A 21280-nucleotide genomic window follows, 5' to 3' on the forward strand; every position below is an offset into this window, starting at 1 on the left:
CTACTACGGTTACAGAAAAGTTTGCTCTATTATAATTCACTTACCTTTTAATAAGTTTTGGTGCGATTATCCCGCTATTAAAAAACACGACTGAATGTTTTGAATGGAAAGCTGTAATGTAGCCGTGGTGGGTTCTATTTTGGCGTGGCGCCCCGCCATGGAAGAATAAAAGTACCGGAAACCATGCAATGGTCTACAGACAATCAGAACGCAGAACACTGTTAAAAAAGAAAAGCCATGTCAAATTGCAATAAAAAATCTACTGCGAGACCATGAAAGGTGAACAGTGTTATGGCGTAGGACCACTTTTTTAAAATCGTGATTAATTGCATTTATGCACAAAAAAAAAAAAAGATTTTAAAGAAGTACATTAAGTACTTTTATTAATTAAGTGTATGAACAACAAAAAAAGTTAAAATATTTTAAATCTCAACCTAAATGGTGTAGTCAAATTGAATTTACAGCAAAGATATTTGCCACTGCCAGGACATAAAAATATTTGTAATAGAAATTAAGTTATGTTCAGATTTCAGAGGCTTGATCTTAACAGGATAGTTACAAGCAACATCGAGTTGGCAATCTGAAATGTATTTTGTCATGGGTAAAAACAAACACCTTTTATTTTATCAGGAAACAACAAAAACAGTTCATTCTGTAGCACTGTTAACAGTGAGGTAAAATGTTTGAAAACAATAACAAAGTTTTACTGTGCAGGGGAATTTAATCTGCAAAGTACATGTGTGTACTGAATTTCCTTTGCATAATCTCATAAAAAAAAAAAACACTGACAAAATGAACTGCATTTATCAACTCCACACTTATTTCTCCCCACCAAACAAGTTTTTAAAACACTAGATTTTTTTAATCATATGAAAATGTGAATAAACTCTCCAAAGCTTAACTCTGCCGAAACTTAACGTTACCTCGTTCAATGTTTGTTTGGATGCATAGTTTGCTGTCAGACGTGTGTGCTGCATTCAAGTGATACTGTAATTTAGACTTAAAGTACTTTGGTGATATGAAAACTCTGCTTTGCAGTAGCGGCATGTAGCTATGGTTTTGACAGCATTACTGTTTACTAAAAATGTGCGTATGCTACTTTTATCCATATTATTGTACCATCTGGACCAGTTCATGTGAGAGCTGAGCAGCAGCAGCGGGAATCTTAGGCTCGCCCCAAATGTTTTCATTGGTTGAGAAGTGTGATGATTTTTTCCCCAAGCCAATACTAATTGACCACCCAACCTCTTGTGACCTTTGGCTTCCTGGTATGTTTATTTAAAGCCAGTAAACAACAAACGTGCAAACAACTAATTAAATAAAAAGCAACTGCCTTAATGAGGGATAAAATAATTGTTGGCATTAATGAATGCATTAATGCGATTTAATGATGTTAATTTGCCCAGCATTAATAAAAAAAAAAAGCAAGACCCACAATTTGTGCCTTCATACAGTAAAAGCTTTTAAACTATCTAGATTTTGTTGTTGTTGTTGTTGTGAAGTGTCTGCTTACAGACAACTGCCAATTTTAATTTTATCCTCCACAATAAATCCCGCATATCAAATTGAATCTCCCTGTCAGTGTAGGTGGTTCTTGGATTTAGCTGCAGAGACTGAACGTATGTGAATGCAGATCATTAGACTGTCTCAGCCATTCCTTACTTTACAGTAACAGAGTGTTGGGAACCAGAGTGAGTGAGTGAGTGAGTGAGTGAGTGCTTATAAGTGGCAGAAAATGCACGTGCAGCACGTCCTCTTGCTCTGGGGTAGGGGTGGCAGGGTCTGGTGTCCAGCCAACTCAATGCTCACCATCTCCCTGTGTGTCCCACTTTCGGGAACAAAGAGGCAGTTCTGAGGGCAGGCAGCAGTGATCTCTTTACTCTTGCTGCACTCTCTCCAGTTCAGCCCTGCAGTCCTGAAGAGAATCCTTTGGTGAGTATCTACCATAGGAGACAATGGGGTGGATCAACTTTGTATCTTCAGTATTATGCATCGGAAATCTCTTTTAAAACGCCCTGCCTTGTTTACTGTGGTGTCATCCTTATTGACTTCGATAAACGGCTATATTTGTACTGTGCTTTTTGCATTTAAGTTTGATGAGTTAGTCAGTGTTGATATGAATGCACTTAGTATTTATGGATATTTTGTTTTCGACATTATAGTTGCATGTTTATTATAATTTTAGTTTTTACTTAAAATTGTTGCAAAATTTAAAATTAGTTGCTATTAAGCATAAGTTTTCAGAAAGCATGTCTTGCATTTTGTCCATGAATAATTAAATTGGCCCAAAATAGAAACATAGTATGAATGCTGTGTCCAATTTTCTGTATTTGAACATTTTTAGTTCTATATAAGTATTTCAAACCTGCCTCCTTCAGTCCATGTGTCTGTCTGTGCTGTAGATGGAGCATTGACTTGAGAAATCTTTCTGCCTGAAAGAAACCTGTCATTGTGTGGAAAATTGTCATTTTTATTTTCATTTTTATATGAATAAAACATTATTATATCGAAATATGCTTTAGCTGTAACTTTATTTAAGACTCTGCTTACTGTTTTTGTAAGTTATTTACCCAGTGTAAACAGTCTAATTACATTCATATTGTTTTTAAAGCAAATCTTAAGTTAAATCTTAAGTTATTCATCTTTCAAACTGAAATTTGAATATATGTTTTATATGAAACCTGAAAGATGTCTGTCACTCAATGTTAAGCCAGTTTCCTTAAAATATCACCAAAAATGACCTTAAATCTGCCATGTAAATCCAAATCCAGCTCATCTGAAGTAAGATGGTAGCTTTATATGATGGCAGATTTATGATTCACATATACTGTAGGGAACATGGATGTACAAAAGAGCGATTGATTCATATCGAGCATGAGAGAATTTGAGTGCTTGCCTGTAACGGTGGGTTCACACCACTGTGGATAGCGAAGATGCAAATATACATGCTGTAGTGCTTTTTTTTTTGGCTGTAGCCAAATTGGGTTTGGCTCAGTCGGAAGTACTGCTGAAAGCTTCCATCATCCAGTTATAGTTTCTGGAGGGGTTTTTGAACTCCCAGAGCTGGGTGCACCTCTGAAAGGATATAGTGGACTCAAACACGGCGCAGAACGAATCTACGCTGTTTTCCGTCTACCTAAAGCACAAAGCACAGCTGCTTTCTCAATAAAATCCATGTTAGCCATTAGCAAGGAGACTAGTCACCGGGCAGACAGATCCCTTGCAAATGAAGCAAGTAAACAAATGTTCACGCGTCTATTTATGCGCAAGCCGCGTCTGGTATAACCGCCCCATACGAGATCCAGAAAATGCCTGCATTCACAGTGTGAGTACAGCATGAGAATTCATTACTGTCTCATTACTGTATAATATTGAATATAATGCTTAATTATTCAACATTTTCAAACTAAAACCATTTAATAATGATATATCTTATTATTATTTAAATGTATTATTTCAATAATAATTAATTATTTATAATTATTAATTAAATAAAATATAATTATTAATTATTTAATTATTCAATAATAAGTAATTAATTATTAATACACAAGCACATCAACAGCCTGTTTTTCCTTTCAGTTCTTCCTTTCAGCTTTTTATAAGCAAAAGTCAGGGAATTTGACAGTTGACTTAAAGTGGAAACCATGTACGGTGGAGGAGGGACTCTTATAAGAGCAGCATCCTATGGTGAGGAAGGAGAGAAATGCATCTTGGTAGCATACGATTTTGACAGCGGTGAGGCACGTGCATAAGTAGTGTACTACAGTCAGGGAGGCAAGAGGACGTTTGTATGTGTATTTTAAAATTACTCGACCTATTTTAAGTCCCTAGGCACAGTTTGCTGCTTGTGACATTTGCTGCAACAGTAGAAGTTTATTCTACTGATTTTATTATGATTTGTATAGAATTGTGACATACATCTATCATTATATCCCTAAAATAAATGTATTCATTTTGTTAAATAAAAACATTATTGATCCAAAATTCTCACTGATCTTAGATGATTTTAATGATCCTAGATGGCAGAGTTCCCAATGACACATACGGCCGATGCAGTGTGTCTGTTCACATTAAAATGTCTTTAGATGCTCGTGCAGAGGTAAAATTGACTCGGTGCATCTTTTTTGTTTTACTGCACTGTCAAGCATTTTTTCCCATGCAGAGCACATCCTTAAAGTGTGTTGTCTCCATTATTAGAACTGTTGTAATGCCTACTGTTGCAATGAACCGAAAAGTGTCCTCTTCTGCATTTCACATGTTTGTTTTTCCCTGTCCACTTCTGTCATCCCGTCCTGCAGAGAGTGAGAAGCCTAACAGCAGGCTTATGTTATGTGCGTGATGAAAAATGCCTAGCGGTAACAAGTGAGAGAGGGAGAAGCGGAGAGCAGCGTGTCATCTCTCAGCTGCTGCCGCTGCTCTCTCCTGAATAGTAATCAGTATTAGAGAGAGACACACTGGTAATCCTGCAGCAATATCTACTTGCCAGTCGAGAGCCATAGAGAGCGAGCGAACATGTAGGAAGCAGTTGGTCAATGGAGACCAGCTCAGCACAAAAGACATGCTATGGTCAGTAATCCACATTTTTGTTTGTTGCAGGATGTCTGTATGAAGCAGATAGGTGTGTGTTTGTACGTTTTATTTGTTTCAAATTATTTATTGGCATGTATGCACTGAGATTTTTGACTTTGAATGCTAGTCCATGGCAATATTCTCTATTGGTGACTGTTTTGGGCTTATCCTGGAAAAAAATTAGTTTGGTATCTGTTTTAGTAATTGTATTTAAACTCCAGTGAATGCATTATATATTGGACAGGCAGGTTGGAACGGTCGACTATTGAACATCCTACACGCTGGACATCAGGACATTGTAATGCATGGCCATGTTCCTCAGTTGTTGCTATGCAGGTGGATGGATTTCCCTAAACTACCTCTATGCTAAGACATGTTTGGTGCTTTATTTAAAAAGGTAAAAAGGGTTTGCTTTTGAGCTGGTTTCTTGGTAACCTGAACAGCTGGTGGTTTTTCATGCCTGGGATTGTCAAAAGGGTTGTGATTAGTGTTGGGATCATGCTGCTCACAGAGTGGTTTCTGTGCCTCGCCATATTTTATTGTACAACACTAACTGTCTCAATGACTGCAGGATCACATCCAGCTGACCTTGCTGCTGCATTTTATCTCATAAGGCAAAGCACTTCAGTAGCTATAAGAGTTAGAGCTTTTAGTAATGAATTAAAGGCATTTTTCTCCATCTCATTAGAGTAATTCATCTTGCCATTGCTTTTGTGTTAAACTATTTATAATCCCATTTTTTCTGAATTGTTGCTATAAATCAGTTAAAAATTGCAGTACTTTTACTTTTATTTTAATTTTTACCTTTGTTTTTTTGTGCGTGTGTGTGTGTATATATGCAAAAATAATAAAATAATTTTATATTTAAAAATATATTCATTACAGAAAAATTGCTGTTTGACATGACACAAAAAAGGTTTATGCTTTAAATATGGTGGTATTCTGTAGCACAGCAAAAAAAAAAATATACAAAAAAAACTTACTTATGCTGCATTGAATTTAGTTGTTTAGAAAATGTCTGAAATGTCTAAAATAAAAATGTAATGCCTTTAAGTCTTAAATTTACTTAAATATTTGTGTTGTAGGTCTTAAATCTTTTTTGAACAGTTCTTAGTTTGGATACAAGTAGGGCTTGCCTGCACAATATTTACAATATATTTTGAAAAATGTTTAAAAAGTGTATTATTCAATTGTTATTATATTATTAAATGTTTTAAATTCTTATAATTTTTTTGATAGGGCAAATAAAACTCTTTTTCATCTGGGCAGTTTGAAAAATTCCTAGGTGTTTAGCCCTTTATGAGTCTAAAATTTCATTCATAATGTATTTATACTTATTTAAATATTATAAATATTTATTTTATTACATTTAATTGTTTGTTTTATATATTTTTAGTAATATAGATATTATTTATTTAAAAATTACAAGCATTACAATACTCTATTGTTTGGTATATTTAGGCCTTGTTTGTACAAAATTGTCTTATAGCCTGCGAATATGACACGTTTTGTGAGATTCACCCATAATAATGAATGTAAAACATTGGCAGCTAGTGAATATATAGTTATTTTCTGAATGGTTTCAAACTATTTTTTTTAACACATCTGGTGGTCATAAAAGTCTATGGCCAACATCCAAATGTCTAATAATCATCGTCTCACTGAATGTGGAGGCTCTGGGTACTTTGATGGATGGAATAGTGATTGAGGTTGTTTTGGGAAAACGGTGATCGATGCATGTCCACAAGTTCTCTTTCCATTCTTTAATAGCATTTTATTTTCATTTAGCTGAATTTCGTTGAATGTGTTTTTAATGGAGTTATAATGATGAAGGTTTGCGTTATTATTCCCATATGGCTCTTTCCATATTATTAGAGGCAGCAGATTTATTTTTTAGGAGGTATAACAGCATTGGATGGAGTAAAAAGCATTTTTCACTGCAGCCAGTTTCTTTTTTTGGATCATTATGTTGGTATGGTATTTGGATGCCAAAATTAATTTGTGCATATCTGTTGGACCTCAGATTAATGATTTAGTATATCAAAATACCCAATTTCTGTAACTGTTATTAACCATTTCCAGTCTAATCAAGCTTCACCTTGCCTTGCAGCATTTTCAGCTGGCATTGATTGACTCCACACCCTGCACTTTGTCCAAAGCTGAAAGTAAGTACCATCATAAAAATGTTCCCTCTTATTTTTTTATTAAACATCATTTTTTTTTAGGAACTTGCATTGTATCCATGAGCGTTTTTAACCAGCAAAGATGAATTGTCTCTTTGAGAGGTGATTTCAAAGGAAAAAGGTTGTCTTGCCTTTTGCTGAGTGTTTCCTCAATTAGATTTTTCCCTGTACCATTTCCATCCTGCCTGAGACTGCAGTTGCCAGGGAAACTGCATGACTGGATTCAGCTGTGTGTTGCCTTGCATACGGGCAGCAATGATATGCTTGAAGTGCACAAAGGGCAAGCTAATATACTTCTTCCTGGTGTCTGTATGCTTGTGAGCTTATTAATGCTCATGCCGTGAAGACAAAGAAACGCCGGTTTAATTTTTTACTCTATCAGATTTGGACATACTGTTTCCATCAGAAAAGGGATTTACAGTATTAATCAGTTCCTCTTTTTGTTTCCACAGTTCAGTTCCACATTGCTCATGTATATGAAATTCAGGTGAGTGTTCCCCTTTTTATAATGATTTGTTAAAGATGCTTAAAGGAAGTTTCACTGATACTCGTGTTTTGGGGTGAAATGTTCTGAATGCTTTTTGTGATTATAGACCTCAGCAGTGGCATGTTGAAATGTTTTTTTTTTTTTTTTCATATAGTTGCTGTTTGTATGCATGTTTAAATTGAACAACTGAACGATGATTGATTTTTCACTTATTTTTATAGACCCAATATTAAAATAAAAAATGGGCTAATAATAATGTTGCTACCTATCATTTTATGGAATTGGTGAAACAATTGGTAAAACATTTGTTATTAAATGTATAAAGAAATAGTTTCATATGTTTTATATTGTTTATTTAATCTCCCCCAAATGTCAATATCTGCCAAGCAAATAGCTGCATTTCAAATGAGCTAAACACCCTAAAAGGTCTCTGTTTGGCATGGTATTAGTTCACTTGCACACCTAAAGCATGCACAGAAACCGGTCTATCGAATAATGTGTATAATCACTGAATTTATACCCTCCTTCAAATAAACAACAAATAGCTAACATATTGATATAACTCAAAAGTTTTTTAGTCAAAATGACTATGACCAAAGGTGCTTTTTTAACACCGACTTTCTAGGGATGCAACTATTCGCCGCAATGCAACAATGAAATTTTAAAGCAATTTACAAATAAAAAAATAAATAATACAAACTAAAGAAGACTCTTAAATATAAACAAACTAAACATTTGTGCAGCTACATTGCAAATTTAAAAGGAATTTCAAATAAAAAATGCGCAATAAAGGAGACTCTTTAATACAAACAAACTAAAACTGTTACTCTGCTGGCATTTTACAATTTTTTTTTTTTTTTTTTTAAGAAATATCAGCATATCTGTTTTCTGGTATAAGCTGAGATCTTTGCACATTTACAATGTTGCCTGCTGGTGATAAAACTCTTTCACTGGGGACTGAGATGGCTGATGTGGAGAGGAAAGCCTTTCCCAAACCAAAGAGTAGTGTGTACGAAGGAGGTCAATAGCCCCCTCTGCTCCTGGGGACATAAAATGTTGATTATAATAAACGATATATTAAGCAATTAATAAAATAGGCATAAACAAAATTGAAAAAGAGTGGGTAAAAATAGAACAATCTAATAGCTGGTTCTGCAACAGCACTGCTTTCGCTTACAGTCTGAAAAACATCTTCACACTTTTGTTATGAAAATACTGATGCGCTGTGCAATCTTCGTAGCACTCGTCGAAGCAAGCAGAGCTGCCAATGCTGCGCTTTGTGTGGTTTGACCTATTAATAGCTTTTTGCATATAGTAGTTTTTCACTGTGCTGCATCATATTCGTTGTTCTGTTCGTGCAAGTAAATATTTGCACACAGTTTGTTTGTCTGCCGCCCCACCTCTTCCTCGCCACTGATGTGCAGGTAAAGCGAGTTTGCGACAGTAAACACAGCGCCCCCTCTGTTCAAAATGCACATCGTGATTGATATTACTTTTGTACTAGTTTGAATCGTCACATATTTTAATCTATTTTCAACCGACTTACAGTGAATTGTTACATCTCTATGGCTTTTTGTTTCTGATTCTATTTCTCCTTTAGCTCTGTTTATTTGGGCGTATGCCCAAAGGATCTGCATGAAATCCATAAACAAGGTGGTTTTGGCCCACTTTAAAACTAACTCGGAAGCAGTTCACTTGTGGTGAGCAAGCAATCTGACTCAACGGATGAACAAGCTAGGCTTTGTCAAAATGTCTAATGCTGTGTTCACACCAGACACGATACGTGTGAATGGCACAAATTGAGCGTTTGATGCGCTTAATGCGCGTTTCGCACGAATTGCTCAAGTTTGAATATCTGAACTTCAGCGGACATTCGCGCCACAATAACCAATTAGGAGCTTGCTCTTGTGGGTGTGTTATTATGAAGTAGCGCCTGTTGTTGGTGACCCGTGGAAAAATGCTCTTGCACACACCAACAACAGTTCATCAAACTGGGCTTGGCTCAGTCGGAAGCACCACTGAAAGCTTCCATCATTCAGGTTTATTTTCTGGAGGAGTTATGAGCTCACAGAGCTGGGTCCACCTCTGAAAGGATCTAGTGGACTCAGACAGAGCCCCCAACCTATCGATGCTGTTTTTCAGCCATCACAAAGCACATAAACACAGCTATTTTCTCAATAAACGCCATGTTAGTCATTTAGCATTGAAGCCACAGTCACCGGGCAGACAGAAGCCCTACCCATGAAGCGAATCCGCGTCTGTTTTGAAGTGAATTTGATGCGCGAATCAAGCGGATTTTGATGCGCGAATGAAGCGAGTAATGAAAGAAACTCAAATGTTTACACGCCTGTTTACACGGGAATAGTGCAATTTATCCATGCGTTCTGCGCCTGGTGTGAACACAGCATAATGAGTTGTTGAAAAAAAGCCATTGTTGTTTGTCTAATGCCTCTATGAATTAACTCATGAGTGAACCTGGAGCAAAGACTGTGAAGTTCTGAATGAAAATTTAGTTAAAAGAAGACCTTTCAAAATGACTGTTTAGAACACACAGCCTTGACTGCTGCTCAAAAGGATAAAATAATATAACAAAAGAGACGATAAGCACACGGAGCTGCTGTTTATCAGTGCTGATGAGTGATTGATACGAGCAGAATACCCAGACAATAGAGATATTCTATGAGCAGTCAGATCAAAGTTTACTTGTATGCAAGAAATGTTTGTATGTTTTGCCTTATAAAAAATGAACCAAAACCAAAAGGTAATTGCATCATTGTAACCACTTTGGAGCAAAGCAGACAGTCGATAGGTATGAAAATCTTTTAAATTAGTATTTTCATTAGAAATCTATTCATTATATATTTGTGCATATACCTTAGATTAATGGGTACTGAAGCCAGATCTGGAGCTCATCCAAAAACTAGTACACCCAAATTTATGTTATAGAAAAATATTAAATACAATTTTTAAAAAGAGGGAAAAAAAATTTAGTTGAAATTTTGTAGTTTTTAAAACTTTTTTTTTTTAATAATATTTTGCTTGAATTTAATGGTATTATCTATCAATTTCTAAATATGTTTGGTGACTAAAATATTATTTGAATAAATATATGTTTAATTAATCTGTTTTGTTTAAACGCACCAAAATACATTGCCTATATTCACTGAGAAATGGATACAAATATTCATTTTTAAAATGGAGTGTACTCCATTATGCTGAGCACTGTACATCTTACAATTTCTAATTCTTCACTAAAATTTGTAAAAAAATATATAAATAAATAAATTCTACAGACCAAAGAAGTAGGATTCCAGAAGTTTTTGAAGTCCTATTTAAAAGTTGGGTTTTTTATGTCATAAATGACTGCTTGGGAAAAGTAGCAGGTCGTAGAGTTGACAGGGTGTTTTTTTGGTGCTTGGCTTTTCTTTTGCTCAGTTAATTTCCCCTGCCTAAATATAAACACTTGATTGATGGATTTACTTTTTGGGTGACACCTAAAACCTTGTGTGTGTTCAGCCAAGCGGTCTCTACTCTACCTTCCAATTTTTGCTTCAGCTTACCTTAACCAAGTCTGTGTGATGAGTGACATTGTCCCTCATTCAGTCCTTTTGTTCAACTAGAACTGTTAGATTTAATTTGAAAATAATATAAATGTACATCTTTTTTTCTGTCAAACCTCTAACCTGCCAGGCAGGGACTAGGTTTTACAATGGGTTGATTTTATTGTCCCCCACACAAAGATGAGATTGCTTTCATGTTTGTTAGCCTATTCGTGTTTGGAGTCATATTGCTTTGGTCAGTTACCAATGGTGGTCAGCAATCAGCTCCAACAAAGATCTGTGTCAAGGTCGCTAAGAAAAACAAACACTTATTCTGAGAGGGCTTCTCAAGTTGCACTGATACAGAACATGTCTGTGTTTGTCTGACTTGTTAAGTCTGGTCTGGCCTGCACTGACCCTCCCCCTGCGTCTGTCTGTGTGTTTGTCTGTCTCCTCCTGTCTGGCCTGGTCAGTGTCCAATGTGCTTCCTCTCTTCCTGAGAGCGTACATTGTGGTCACTCTGACGGGGCCCTTTGTGTTCACCCGGAGGGGCCGTAAAAGCACTGACCCTTTTGTCCATTAAAACATCTCTCCCCTTTCTGTCTGTTTGCAGAAGAAATACCGCATCGCAAAGGAAGCTTACGAGAGTCTGTTACAAACAGAAAATCTCCCTGCACAGGTGAAGGCAACTACGCTCCAACAATTAGGTGAGTGCGAGTATAGCCACATTTCTACTTCACATAGTTGAGACGATCATTATAAGGCTGGAAAAGTCATGAAAGTTATGATTTTTTGCTGCTTATGCTCAGCTATTAAATATTTAATTAAATGGGGATTACACCAAGTGGTTGCAGTGTTCATGAAATGGTTTTCTGTAAAAACCTTATCCTGCAATCAGAAACATCTGGATAAGTTGAGAAATTCATTCATCCTCAGACCCGTGGGAAACTAGACTTTACTTTTGAGTTTCTTGTGTAGATGTGGCGTTTGCTGTGTAATTTTAGCCTTCATCTATTCAACAAATAGCTCAGATCAAGGAATTTCAGAAATGCATGGAGTAGACATTTATGAATGTTAATTAATTATAAGAATAATAAATATAAATTAAATCATAAATGGCATTTTTTGTCTTAGTCATGGAATATAAAGGATATATGTTTGTTGATTCAAATTGTAGTGTTCAATCTATCAGAGCTTTGGCTTCAAAATGACCACTTCAAATACTTGAAGTAAAAATGCACAAATACTTGAATTTTAAAACAGACAACAGAAAAACAAAATCTAAACATTGTAAAATTACTATTGAGTGATCAAATATGGAAGAGAGCACTTTAAAGGATCCAAATATATTTGATATATTCAAATATATGTTTTTTTTTCTCATGTCGGCTATTAAAGTAATGCAGAAGGATATTCAATCTAAAATCCTTTTTAATATTTTAACAGTATTTTATTCATTTACAAGCACAACAGTGGGCTGTTTTTCCATGCATTTAGATGTCATGTAAATTCAGCTTTTTAGTCAGTTGAAGTCAAGGAATTTGCCATTTAGCATACAGTTTGAACGCCTTTTAAGCAGATTTTTAAGAACTTTTGTTTTTGATGTTTGGATATATTTACAAGGTAGTGCTGGGCAATATGGAAAAATGCAATTTTGATTAATTATTTTCCATATTGAACAATAACTATATATTGTTCTTATCTATATCATTTGTTAAGCTGCCGTATTAAAAAGAGCATCTCAGCAATGACTGAAGCCACAAAAATGAGAGGGTCCATTAAATAGCATGACCTATTTTCGGTGGGTGATTAATATTTGGATTCCCATTGTTGCACATTTCTGCTGTGTGATTGGCTCTTAGATCAATATAGAGTAAAAAGTCCAGAGCTTATCATTGTTATTGACATACATTTTATTGCGATTCTATATAATATCGTTTACCGGCCCAACCCTATTACAAGGCATGTTTTGAAATGCAATGTCAAACTATTTACCTTTTTACTGTTGTCATACAGGTTTAAGAATAATTATATAACAACTTTCAGGTTAGATAATTGTTCATGCCTTTTACTCAAATTAGTCTAGTGATGTTTTCAATAACATCATCTCCTCATGCACAATCCAGGGTTTCTAATTGCCCCAAGGTTCTCCAAGGTGTACACTTTGCTAAGTGCTAATGATAAATGTGCGGATTGCTTTAGGGATGCTGTGGAGTGGTTAGACTAAGGACGATTCATAAATTAAGATGTGGCACCAGGGAAGGTGCATTCCAGGATGTGGCTATCTCTAAGGTACTTTGGCTAGAACTAATCAATGAGTAATGCAATGGAATTATTCGTAAATGTATTATTATTAGTGGTGTGTTGTGTATTCACAAACACTTACTCCTCATCACACAGAGCTTCTTTATTTTGACCACTCTGGAAAAAAAATGTTCTGCCATAAAACCCCTGCAATTGTCGGCAATGGTCTGGTTGCTGTAGTAACCGGTCCCGAGTGCAGGCGCTTGCCACAGGTGTTAAGAGCTTGCTTGGGATCAGTGCCTAGGAGAAGCCAAGCCACATGGGGGAAGTTCTTTGTCTGCACACTGTCTAGTTCTCCTTAACAACTTCTGGCTGGGTGGGAATAGTGAGGAAAAGGGGCTGTTTGTTCGAAGCTATCTCTGCTGGGACCTTTTGAAGCTGCTGGTGGTTGTAGAAACCATCCCAGCCCCCAATCTTACCAACTCCACCTCACCTCCCCAACCTACCCTGAAGACAGGGAGCGAAAACCATTTGCCCACTATTTGAGTGCTGGTGTAAAAGCCTGCACAGCGCAGAATGTGGCTTAGTGGTAGAGCAGAGAATGTTCAGCTATTGATGGCGTTTCAGATATGTTGTTGAGAATGGTGTTTTTGATTTAATCCTCATGTTTCCCGCTGCTCCCTCAGGCTGGATGCATCACACGGTCGAACAGTTGGGAGATAAAGCAAACAAGAACAGCTATGCTATTCAGTGTCTGCAGAAATCCCTAGAAGCAGACCCCAATTCTGGACAGTCTTGGTACTTCCTGGGCAGGTAAGAAAATATTTATCTTGTGTAGTAATGTTTTTTACCTGATGTTACTATATAACTGATTATATTATATTATATTATATTATATTATATTATTTTTTATGCATTAATCTGAATATTACAGTTAGTGTTTATCTGTTGTTTGAAAACATTTTTGCTGATGTCCTAAAGTAGTTCGTTACAACAAGTTAGTACATTTTGTAAGTTGTTTTTTATTTCCCTGATCTCAAACTGTAAAAGTATGGCACAGACTGATTAAAAGTATATATCTTGAACCCAGTGTATGATGCTTTGGTCATTATCTCAAATTTAAGCTCTGTAACTTTCCTAAAAGTCTCTATATTTGGTGTTTTCGTTTATCTTCCAGGTGCTACTCAAGTATTGGGAAGGTTCAAGATGCCTTCATATCTTACCGACAGTCTATTGATAAGTCTGAGGCCAGTGCAGATACATGGTGCTCAATCGGGTAAGCTTTTAATGATAGTTTTTTTATATGATTTGACACTCTTTGCTTAAGTACAATGATGTATTATGATAAAATGAAACTTCCATGTCGTTTTGGTAGTTGGGTGTAAAGGGGGTCATGTGGGACTGAGGCTGTGGGTTTCTGTTGCTCTAAGTGGAGAAAAAGAAACCCTCTTGTTTCTAAATATTTAAGCTGAAGCATTCGCCTGCACCCCAGAGCTGTACTCCTCTTTTTATCTCCATTCATAGAACGAAAGTAAGAATGAAATAAATGTTTGCACAACAAAGAAGTAGCCAAAGGCTGAAAGATCTTTGTCTTGTGTTTTGAAAAAAAATTCCCTTTTACACTAGCTTTTTTTTTTTTTTTTTTTTTTAACAATCCACATCTGCAAAAAGGTAAATGTGCTGTATTATGTATATAAATGTCAGGGTATTATTTAGCACTGTCACCTTGGTTGTAAACTACCTGTAAGTGACAACATGCCATTGGTGGTTTGGTGCTCCTGTCTATGTGTAGTTTGCTGTGTAAGATATGTCTCTGCTTTTGGTTTTATTGTTAAGTGTATTCGCAAGTGTTATGGATTTACCGACAGAGCATCAGGAAACACTTGAGCGCTACCAGGTACTCCATGCTCTGTTTGTTTGTGCTTGCCATTAATCTGCAATCTCATAAACATGGTACTATGTTCATGATGTCGTTGCTCTCAAAGTCTCTTGTTTTTAGGTGTTTAAACAGACACTGAATTGTAAAAACCCATGTAAAATGTAGAATGTAAAAAGAAATTATGACACTTAAGTAGTTCTACAAAGACAGTAGCAATTTTTTTATACAAATAAACACACACCCAAGAGAATTTTTTTTTCATATTGGAATGCTTAAAAGATGTTAAAAGGATTTTACAGGCTCGTAGCCAGCCTGGTGAAAGGAGTGGTTCTTCTTTTTCTAAAAAATGGACCTTTTTGCAGTTATTCACTTGATTTTTCTATTGAATTATGAGGTTAAATACTGCATTTAGTGGCATTTTAAGCACTGATTTTAGCTGGATTAGCTTGCTGGATGGTCATCATAACCACACTTTTTGATACTAAAACATTTCCTAAAGGTTTAGAGAAAAAAAATGCTTATTTTTAAGTTACAAATGTATTAATCTGTCATTAGTTTGATACATATATAATAAGGATTTTTTTAAATTAAAAACGGTAGCATATTGTCATTTATTACGCAAATAAAAAACTGAGCAGCACATTTAACTTTCCTCAGATTTGCTCAACTTTCACAATTTGCCCGTTTGAATATTGAACAATTAAAAATAAATAAATAAATAATAATAATAATAATTATTATTATTATTAATATAGTAATACAACTACTACTACTAATAATAATAATCATAATGTAGAGCTTGGTGATTTTTCTAGCCTCGTAAAAAGTACATTTGAAAATTCATGGATAGCAACAATTGCCTAATAAGTTATCAAATTTGGTGATTTTTTTTTTTTTTTTTTTTCTTTCAAAAATAAGGTCCCTTGTAAATGTTTTCTCTATTTAACAATAATGTAGTTGGTCTGTCGTGAAAGAGGACTTCATTTACGTCACATTTAGCCTTATAAATGCCTTATGGGTTATTTTCACCATTTATGATGGCATACCAGTCAAAGTTAGACAAATGAACTCATGTGTGAGTTCTTTTGTCCAAGTGTCTAATTAAAAAGATAGGAGTTGTTGCTTGTTAGAAACGGGCTGTTTGCTTTTCTTTTTTAAGCTCTTGTCTCTACTGTGCTTGCATCCACAGTGTGTTGTATCAGCAGCAGAACCAGCCGATGGACGCACTGCAGGCATATATCTGTGCAGTACAGCTGGACCACAGCCATGCGGCTGCCTGGATGGACCTGGGCACGCTCTACGAGTCCTGTAACCAGCCACAGGATGCCATCAAGTGCTACATCAATGCCACGTGCAGCAAGTCCTGCAGTAACATCCCAGCTCTAACTGCTCGCATCAAATGCCTCCAGGTATAAAGTGCTCGAACAAGACCTTACCAGAAGTGGAAGTGTACACGTTTCATTTCAATGTGCCTGTCTTTGTGTTACTGTTTTGTTTTGGGAAGATTGTGAACATAATTTTAGTTGAATCACGTCCCTGTGTCTATACATGGAGAATGATATGAGTGTCATTTTCATCTGTGTTTTGATGCATCACCATTGCATTGACTCAAGCTTAGCCAAAACAGGCTTTGAACATGTTCTCTGCGCAATCTTTTTCTAGGCTCAGTTGTGTAATCTTCAGCAAGGTAGTTTACCAAGTAAAAGTAAAATGCTCCCTAGTATTGAGGAGGCGTGGAGCCTACCAATCCCAGCAGAGCTCACCTCCAGACAGGGAGCGCTCAACACGACCCAACAGGTGAGAACAGATCAGCTAGACAAGCCTGTAGAAACCCTTGCACCATTCAATGGTTTAGACTCATAACAATGATTTGGTAGTGCTAGTTTGAACATTTTGGCATTTTAAAGGAATGTTTTGGGTACTGTACAGGTTGAGCTTGACACCATTTGTGGCATATCTACCTCAGAAATGTTTAAACAAGTTTAGTAAAGCTTTGTTTTCAAATAAATGTTCCATTTACAGTAGCATTTTTACTTTACAATGAAAATAATTCAGAGACAGGCAATAAATATACTTGAATACCTGTTTGAATAGTATAGCCAGAAAATCTTTAAATATTATATACACCATAGTTTTTTTAACTAAACATTACTTATAATATCCAGCGATTTAAAAACCAGCCAAAAATCATCATCACAGTCATCAAAAATACATCTCTGTTTTTATGAATGCCATATGCATGATGATGCACCTCTATTTTGGTTATGGATAACTGCAAGTTAATCCAACTACACAGTTTTTAAATGTATTTTGGCTGTCTGTTTTTATTTAATGGTCTAATATACAGTAGTCAACATTTGAAGTGGCTGAAAATCTTTCATGAAGTCATTAACACCCATTTTTGAAAAACTTTTTTGATCGTCTTCAAGTGTTGACTACTGTATTATGGGTCACCACATACACACCACTAATGACATTTTGTGGGTATGTAGTTTTTGTTTAGCAAGTACATTCTTTTAAAAATATACTTAAAAGTATAATTAAAAATATAAAGATTGGACAGTTTACATGTTTTTCATGATTTTAATCAAGTAAATTGGACCATTGCTAATCAGCACAGACTTTCGAAAACCACAGATTTATAAATACAATCAGTTATGTAACCAATGTTGTCCATTGATCCTAACTTGTCAATCCCGTAACATTCCTTTAATGAAACCTCAAAGTGTGTGGTTAAGGCCTGACTTCATGATTAAGTACCTTTTAAAAGGTCCTTAATTCCCAGTCATGCAGAACAATGTTATTGATAACATTGATTCTGGAGAATAATCTTAAACTGTTAAGGTTTAAAGTTATTTCCTCCAGTTCATTAGACCATAGCACTCATCAGCACACATCATCCTTTGTTTCAACATACTGCTCACTAATTTTGGGGGACCATTTAAATATAGTACTTATTTATATGTACATCATATATTTAACACACATATTTGAATGAGAATTGTGGCATATGCTTTCTCTTGTCTTGTCCTTTTGCATCTTTTATTAGGGAGCTGTTTGTTTGGGTGAGGTGTTGGTTCACCCCCCCAAAAAACAAAATTATGTTATTAATTAATCATCCTCATGTCTTTCCAAACTCCTGAGACCTTTGTTTTTCTTCGGAGTACAATTTATGGTATTTTAGGGAAAAACTGAGAGCTCCCTCATCCTTCATAAATGCAGCATGGTTCTGAAGGGTTTTAAAGTCCAGAAAAAAAAAAAAACCAAACGCCTTAAGTGATTCAATCTAAATATATTCAAGCTATAAGAATACTTTAGTGTGCGCATAAAACAAATATGAATTTATACAACAGTATCTTTTCCTCGGTGTCAGTATATTGTGCATGTTCATGTGCACTGCAGTGATGTATATCAGCTTTCTGTATTTAAAGCAATGCAGGGTCCCATCTTAGTTAATTTGTCAGAGGTGTGATTAACACATGAACGTGCACCTTATACTCACACTGAAGAAAAAAAACTGAATTGAGTTGTTGTTGTTTTTTGTTATGTATTCTTTAAAGTATTCTCGTAGGTTAGTAAGATTTTACATTTTTACCTCTGAAGGTACATGGTCAGTTTTGAGGATGTTTTGGGTATTTTTCTGGACTTTAAAACCTTCCAGAAACCTGCCTGACTACGGAGGATAAGGGAGCTCTCATATTTCACCTAAATGTCTTCATTTGAGTTCTGAAGGCAGATGAAGGCCTTTAATTGGGAACAACAAGATTGAGTAACAACAGAATTTTTATTTTTGGGTGAACTTGCACCAAGTCAGAATTGATGTTTGTCCTCAAGCAGTATTAAAAAGAAACTAATTAGATTACTAAAGTTAAGTGTTCATGCAAGCTGCAATTCTGTATCTGTTGCCTATAGCAAACCACCTGCAAAGCTCATCAGAGCAATGAAGCCCAGTCTCAAATCCCAAGCCAGTCTCTTCCTCCTCATGTGCTCTCTGGCCAGACAGAAGACCAGTCCAGCCCGGCCAAGAAAAAGAGGACCACTAGTCCAGCCAGGGTACTGAAGAACAACTTTTATGTTAGTTCAATCTGTTACATATCAAGAATTGGTTAATTATTTATCGCTTTCTGGTCTTAACCTCAGAATTCATCAGATTCCTGGACAAATGATCCAGGTCATCATCAGATCTCCAACTGGAGTTTAACCCCACAGAAACTTCAGGTTGGTAGATACAATTTTATTGCTATTTCTGGCTGTTGCTCATCTGTAAAATTTTAGTGCTTTATGTATGTTGCTGGTGAATAAAGCTGCATTTGTTTGATCTAAAAACAGTGTGAAATATTGGTTACGTTTGAAATAACTTTATTCTTTTCGACTATTTAAAAATGTATATGTATTTCTGTGATCCAAAATATATTTTCTAGTCTTTGGTGTCACATGATCCTTCAGAAAATTAAAACTTTCTGCTCAAAAACGCTCATACATATCTTTATTTATTCATTTTTTGAACGGCTTATCAAAGTTATTGATACTTAATATTTTTGTGAAAATCATAATGCATCAAAAGTTTAGGATATATAAGAATTAACATTTTCCTGAATTAGTGCTTTTTATTGTATAAATGCATGTTTAGCTGGTTGAGCATGCCATTTGTCATTGTTTCTAAAGGTTTCCAGTAAAAAAAAAAGAAAAAAATCTTTTGCAGAACATCAGTTTTGAAAAATGTAATAAGAAATATTACCAGGTCAGCATATTAAAAGGATTTCTGAGAGATCATCTGGCACTGGAACTAATGGTGATGGAAATTCTGCTTTGCCATTAGAGGAATTAATTACATTTTGAAATATTTGAAAAACGAAATTGCTTTTGAAAATTATAAGTGCTTTGGTGAGCCTAACTATTCAAAACTTTTGACTTGGTGTACTTATGTAAAAGCACATTATATTAGATCTAGAGGCAAGCACACATTTTATCGTATGGTTTATCCAGCTCCTGGAACAGTTACGGAACAACAGAGCCAATCTGAAGCCAGTGCAGCTGCAGATGCTGGAACAGTTGGAAAAGCAACTGAGTCTAATGCAACAGAATCAACAGGTAAGGATCATAATTTGTGGCTTGAAACATAAGAAGGTCTGTAAGAAGCTATAAAAGAATTCAAATCATCATTGGTCTCTCTTGCCTTTTAATACACTTGAAGATGTCTTGCCTAAAACTCTTGCTTTCTCCAACAGACAAGGCTGAATGCCATGGGTCAGATACGACCCAGTGTGTCCAACGGTCCTGTAGCCGACTCTTCACTGCCTACAAACTCTAATTCCACACCTTCCCCTCACCATCCACACATCGCTCTGTCTCGCACACCCTCTGCCCTCACACGATGCGCTGCTCAGCCAATAGCCAACGGACCTGTCCCTGCGAGCCCCGTCCCATGCAGCACCGCTGGTACCCTGGGTAACACAGATGCCGTCTCTGTGGGCAATAATCATCTCCCAGGATCGGGGAGCAACGGAAATGTGCCTTACTTGCGGCAAAACGCACTACCTCATAACTGCACAACCCCCACCAGCAGCAGCATGGATGATGAACAGTGGAAAAGCCAACACATCAACTCCACTCAGGTGAGATTTGATCATAAGATCATATTTCTTGTCATGTTATGACTGATATACAAGTCTAAGGATGTCCCGATCAGGTTCTTTTTTTGCACTTTAGTCAGAGTCATTTTATTTCGAGTATCTACTGAAACCGAAACCTGATCCGCTACTTCTGTAATGCATAAAAAAAAGGATAAAGAAGAGCGAAGAAACAAATCTAGGATGTTCCTTATTTTTTATTTAATTCACCTTATTTTAACATTTAAAAACTCTGTTAACAAACAGAGCAGTTCTGTGAGGTAGCTTAAACAATTAAGTAATAAATAACATCAATTATTCACTTTTGGACTTCGCTTCAAGCTAAGCCTAACTATAGATGTGTTAAAAAAAATGATGTGTGTGTGTGTGTGTGTGTGTGTGTGTGTGTGTGTATACACACACATACATACACATATACACACAGGATTCCCGCTGGGTCTTAAAGTCTAAAATTTAAAATTCGAAATTTAAGGCCTTAAAAAGTGTAAATTCGCAGTTCTAGGTCTTATATTTTTGCACAGGTTTTATTTTTGCGATGTCCATGTAATGCTACATCTAATGATTATTTAAATTCTTTTTTATTGCTGTTGCTAGGTTTTATGGTGTTGTACTTCTTTATTTCAGTATTTCAATTGTAATTTGCGGTATTACAACTACAAAAAGGTCAACTTGCAATAGCCAATCAGCTATCTGTTATTAAAGTCAGTGCACGTGGCGAATGTTGCTTCATCGCTTTGTTTGCGGAA

At 35.8% G+C, this 21280-nt stretch overlaps 1 protein-coding gene across 7 annotated transcripts in view; it reads left to right on the forward strand.

The window, feature by feature from the left end:
* kdm6a (lysine (K)-specific demethylase 6A) overlaps positions 1-21280 on the forward strand; it is a 74064-nt gene that overhangs the window by 31830 nt on the left and 20954 nt on the right. For 3 of the 7 annotated variants that reach the window (XR_012385531.1, XM_073912895.1, XM_073912896.1), the window contains 10 exons: positions 6683-6737; positions 7208-7242; positions 11395-11488; positions 13712-13838; positions 14203-14301; positions 16094-16313; positions 18817-18957; positions 19045-19122; positions 19891-19995; positions 20133-20519. Coding sequence is in view for 6 of the 7 variants with exons in the window: in XM_073912895.1 (XP_073768996.1) it covers positions 6683-6737; positions 7208-7242; positions 11395-11488; positions 13712-13838; positions 14203-14301; positions 16094-16313; positions 18817-18957; positions 19045-19122; positions 19891-19995; positions 20133-20519 (1341 nt within the window). In the remaining variant the exon portion in view is untranslated. Of the gene's footprint in view, positions 1-4487; positions 4570-6682; positions 6738-7207; positions 7243-11394; positions 11489-13711; positions 13839-14202; positions 14302-16093; positions 16314-16566; positions 16702-18816; positions 18958-19044; positions 19123-19890; positions 19996-20132; positions 20520-21280 lie in introns of those variants that run through there. The other 4 variants (XM_005167794.5, XM_005167795.5, XM_073912897.1 and 1 more) reach the window with 3 other exon arrangements.

Source organism: Danio rerio, chromosome 9, assembly GCF_049306965.1.
Source record: "Danio rerio strain Tuebingen ecotype United States chromosome 9, GRCz12tu, whole genome shotgun sequence".
NCBI lineage: Eukaryota > Metazoa > Chordata > Actinopteri > Cypriniformes > Danionidae > Danio > Danio rerio.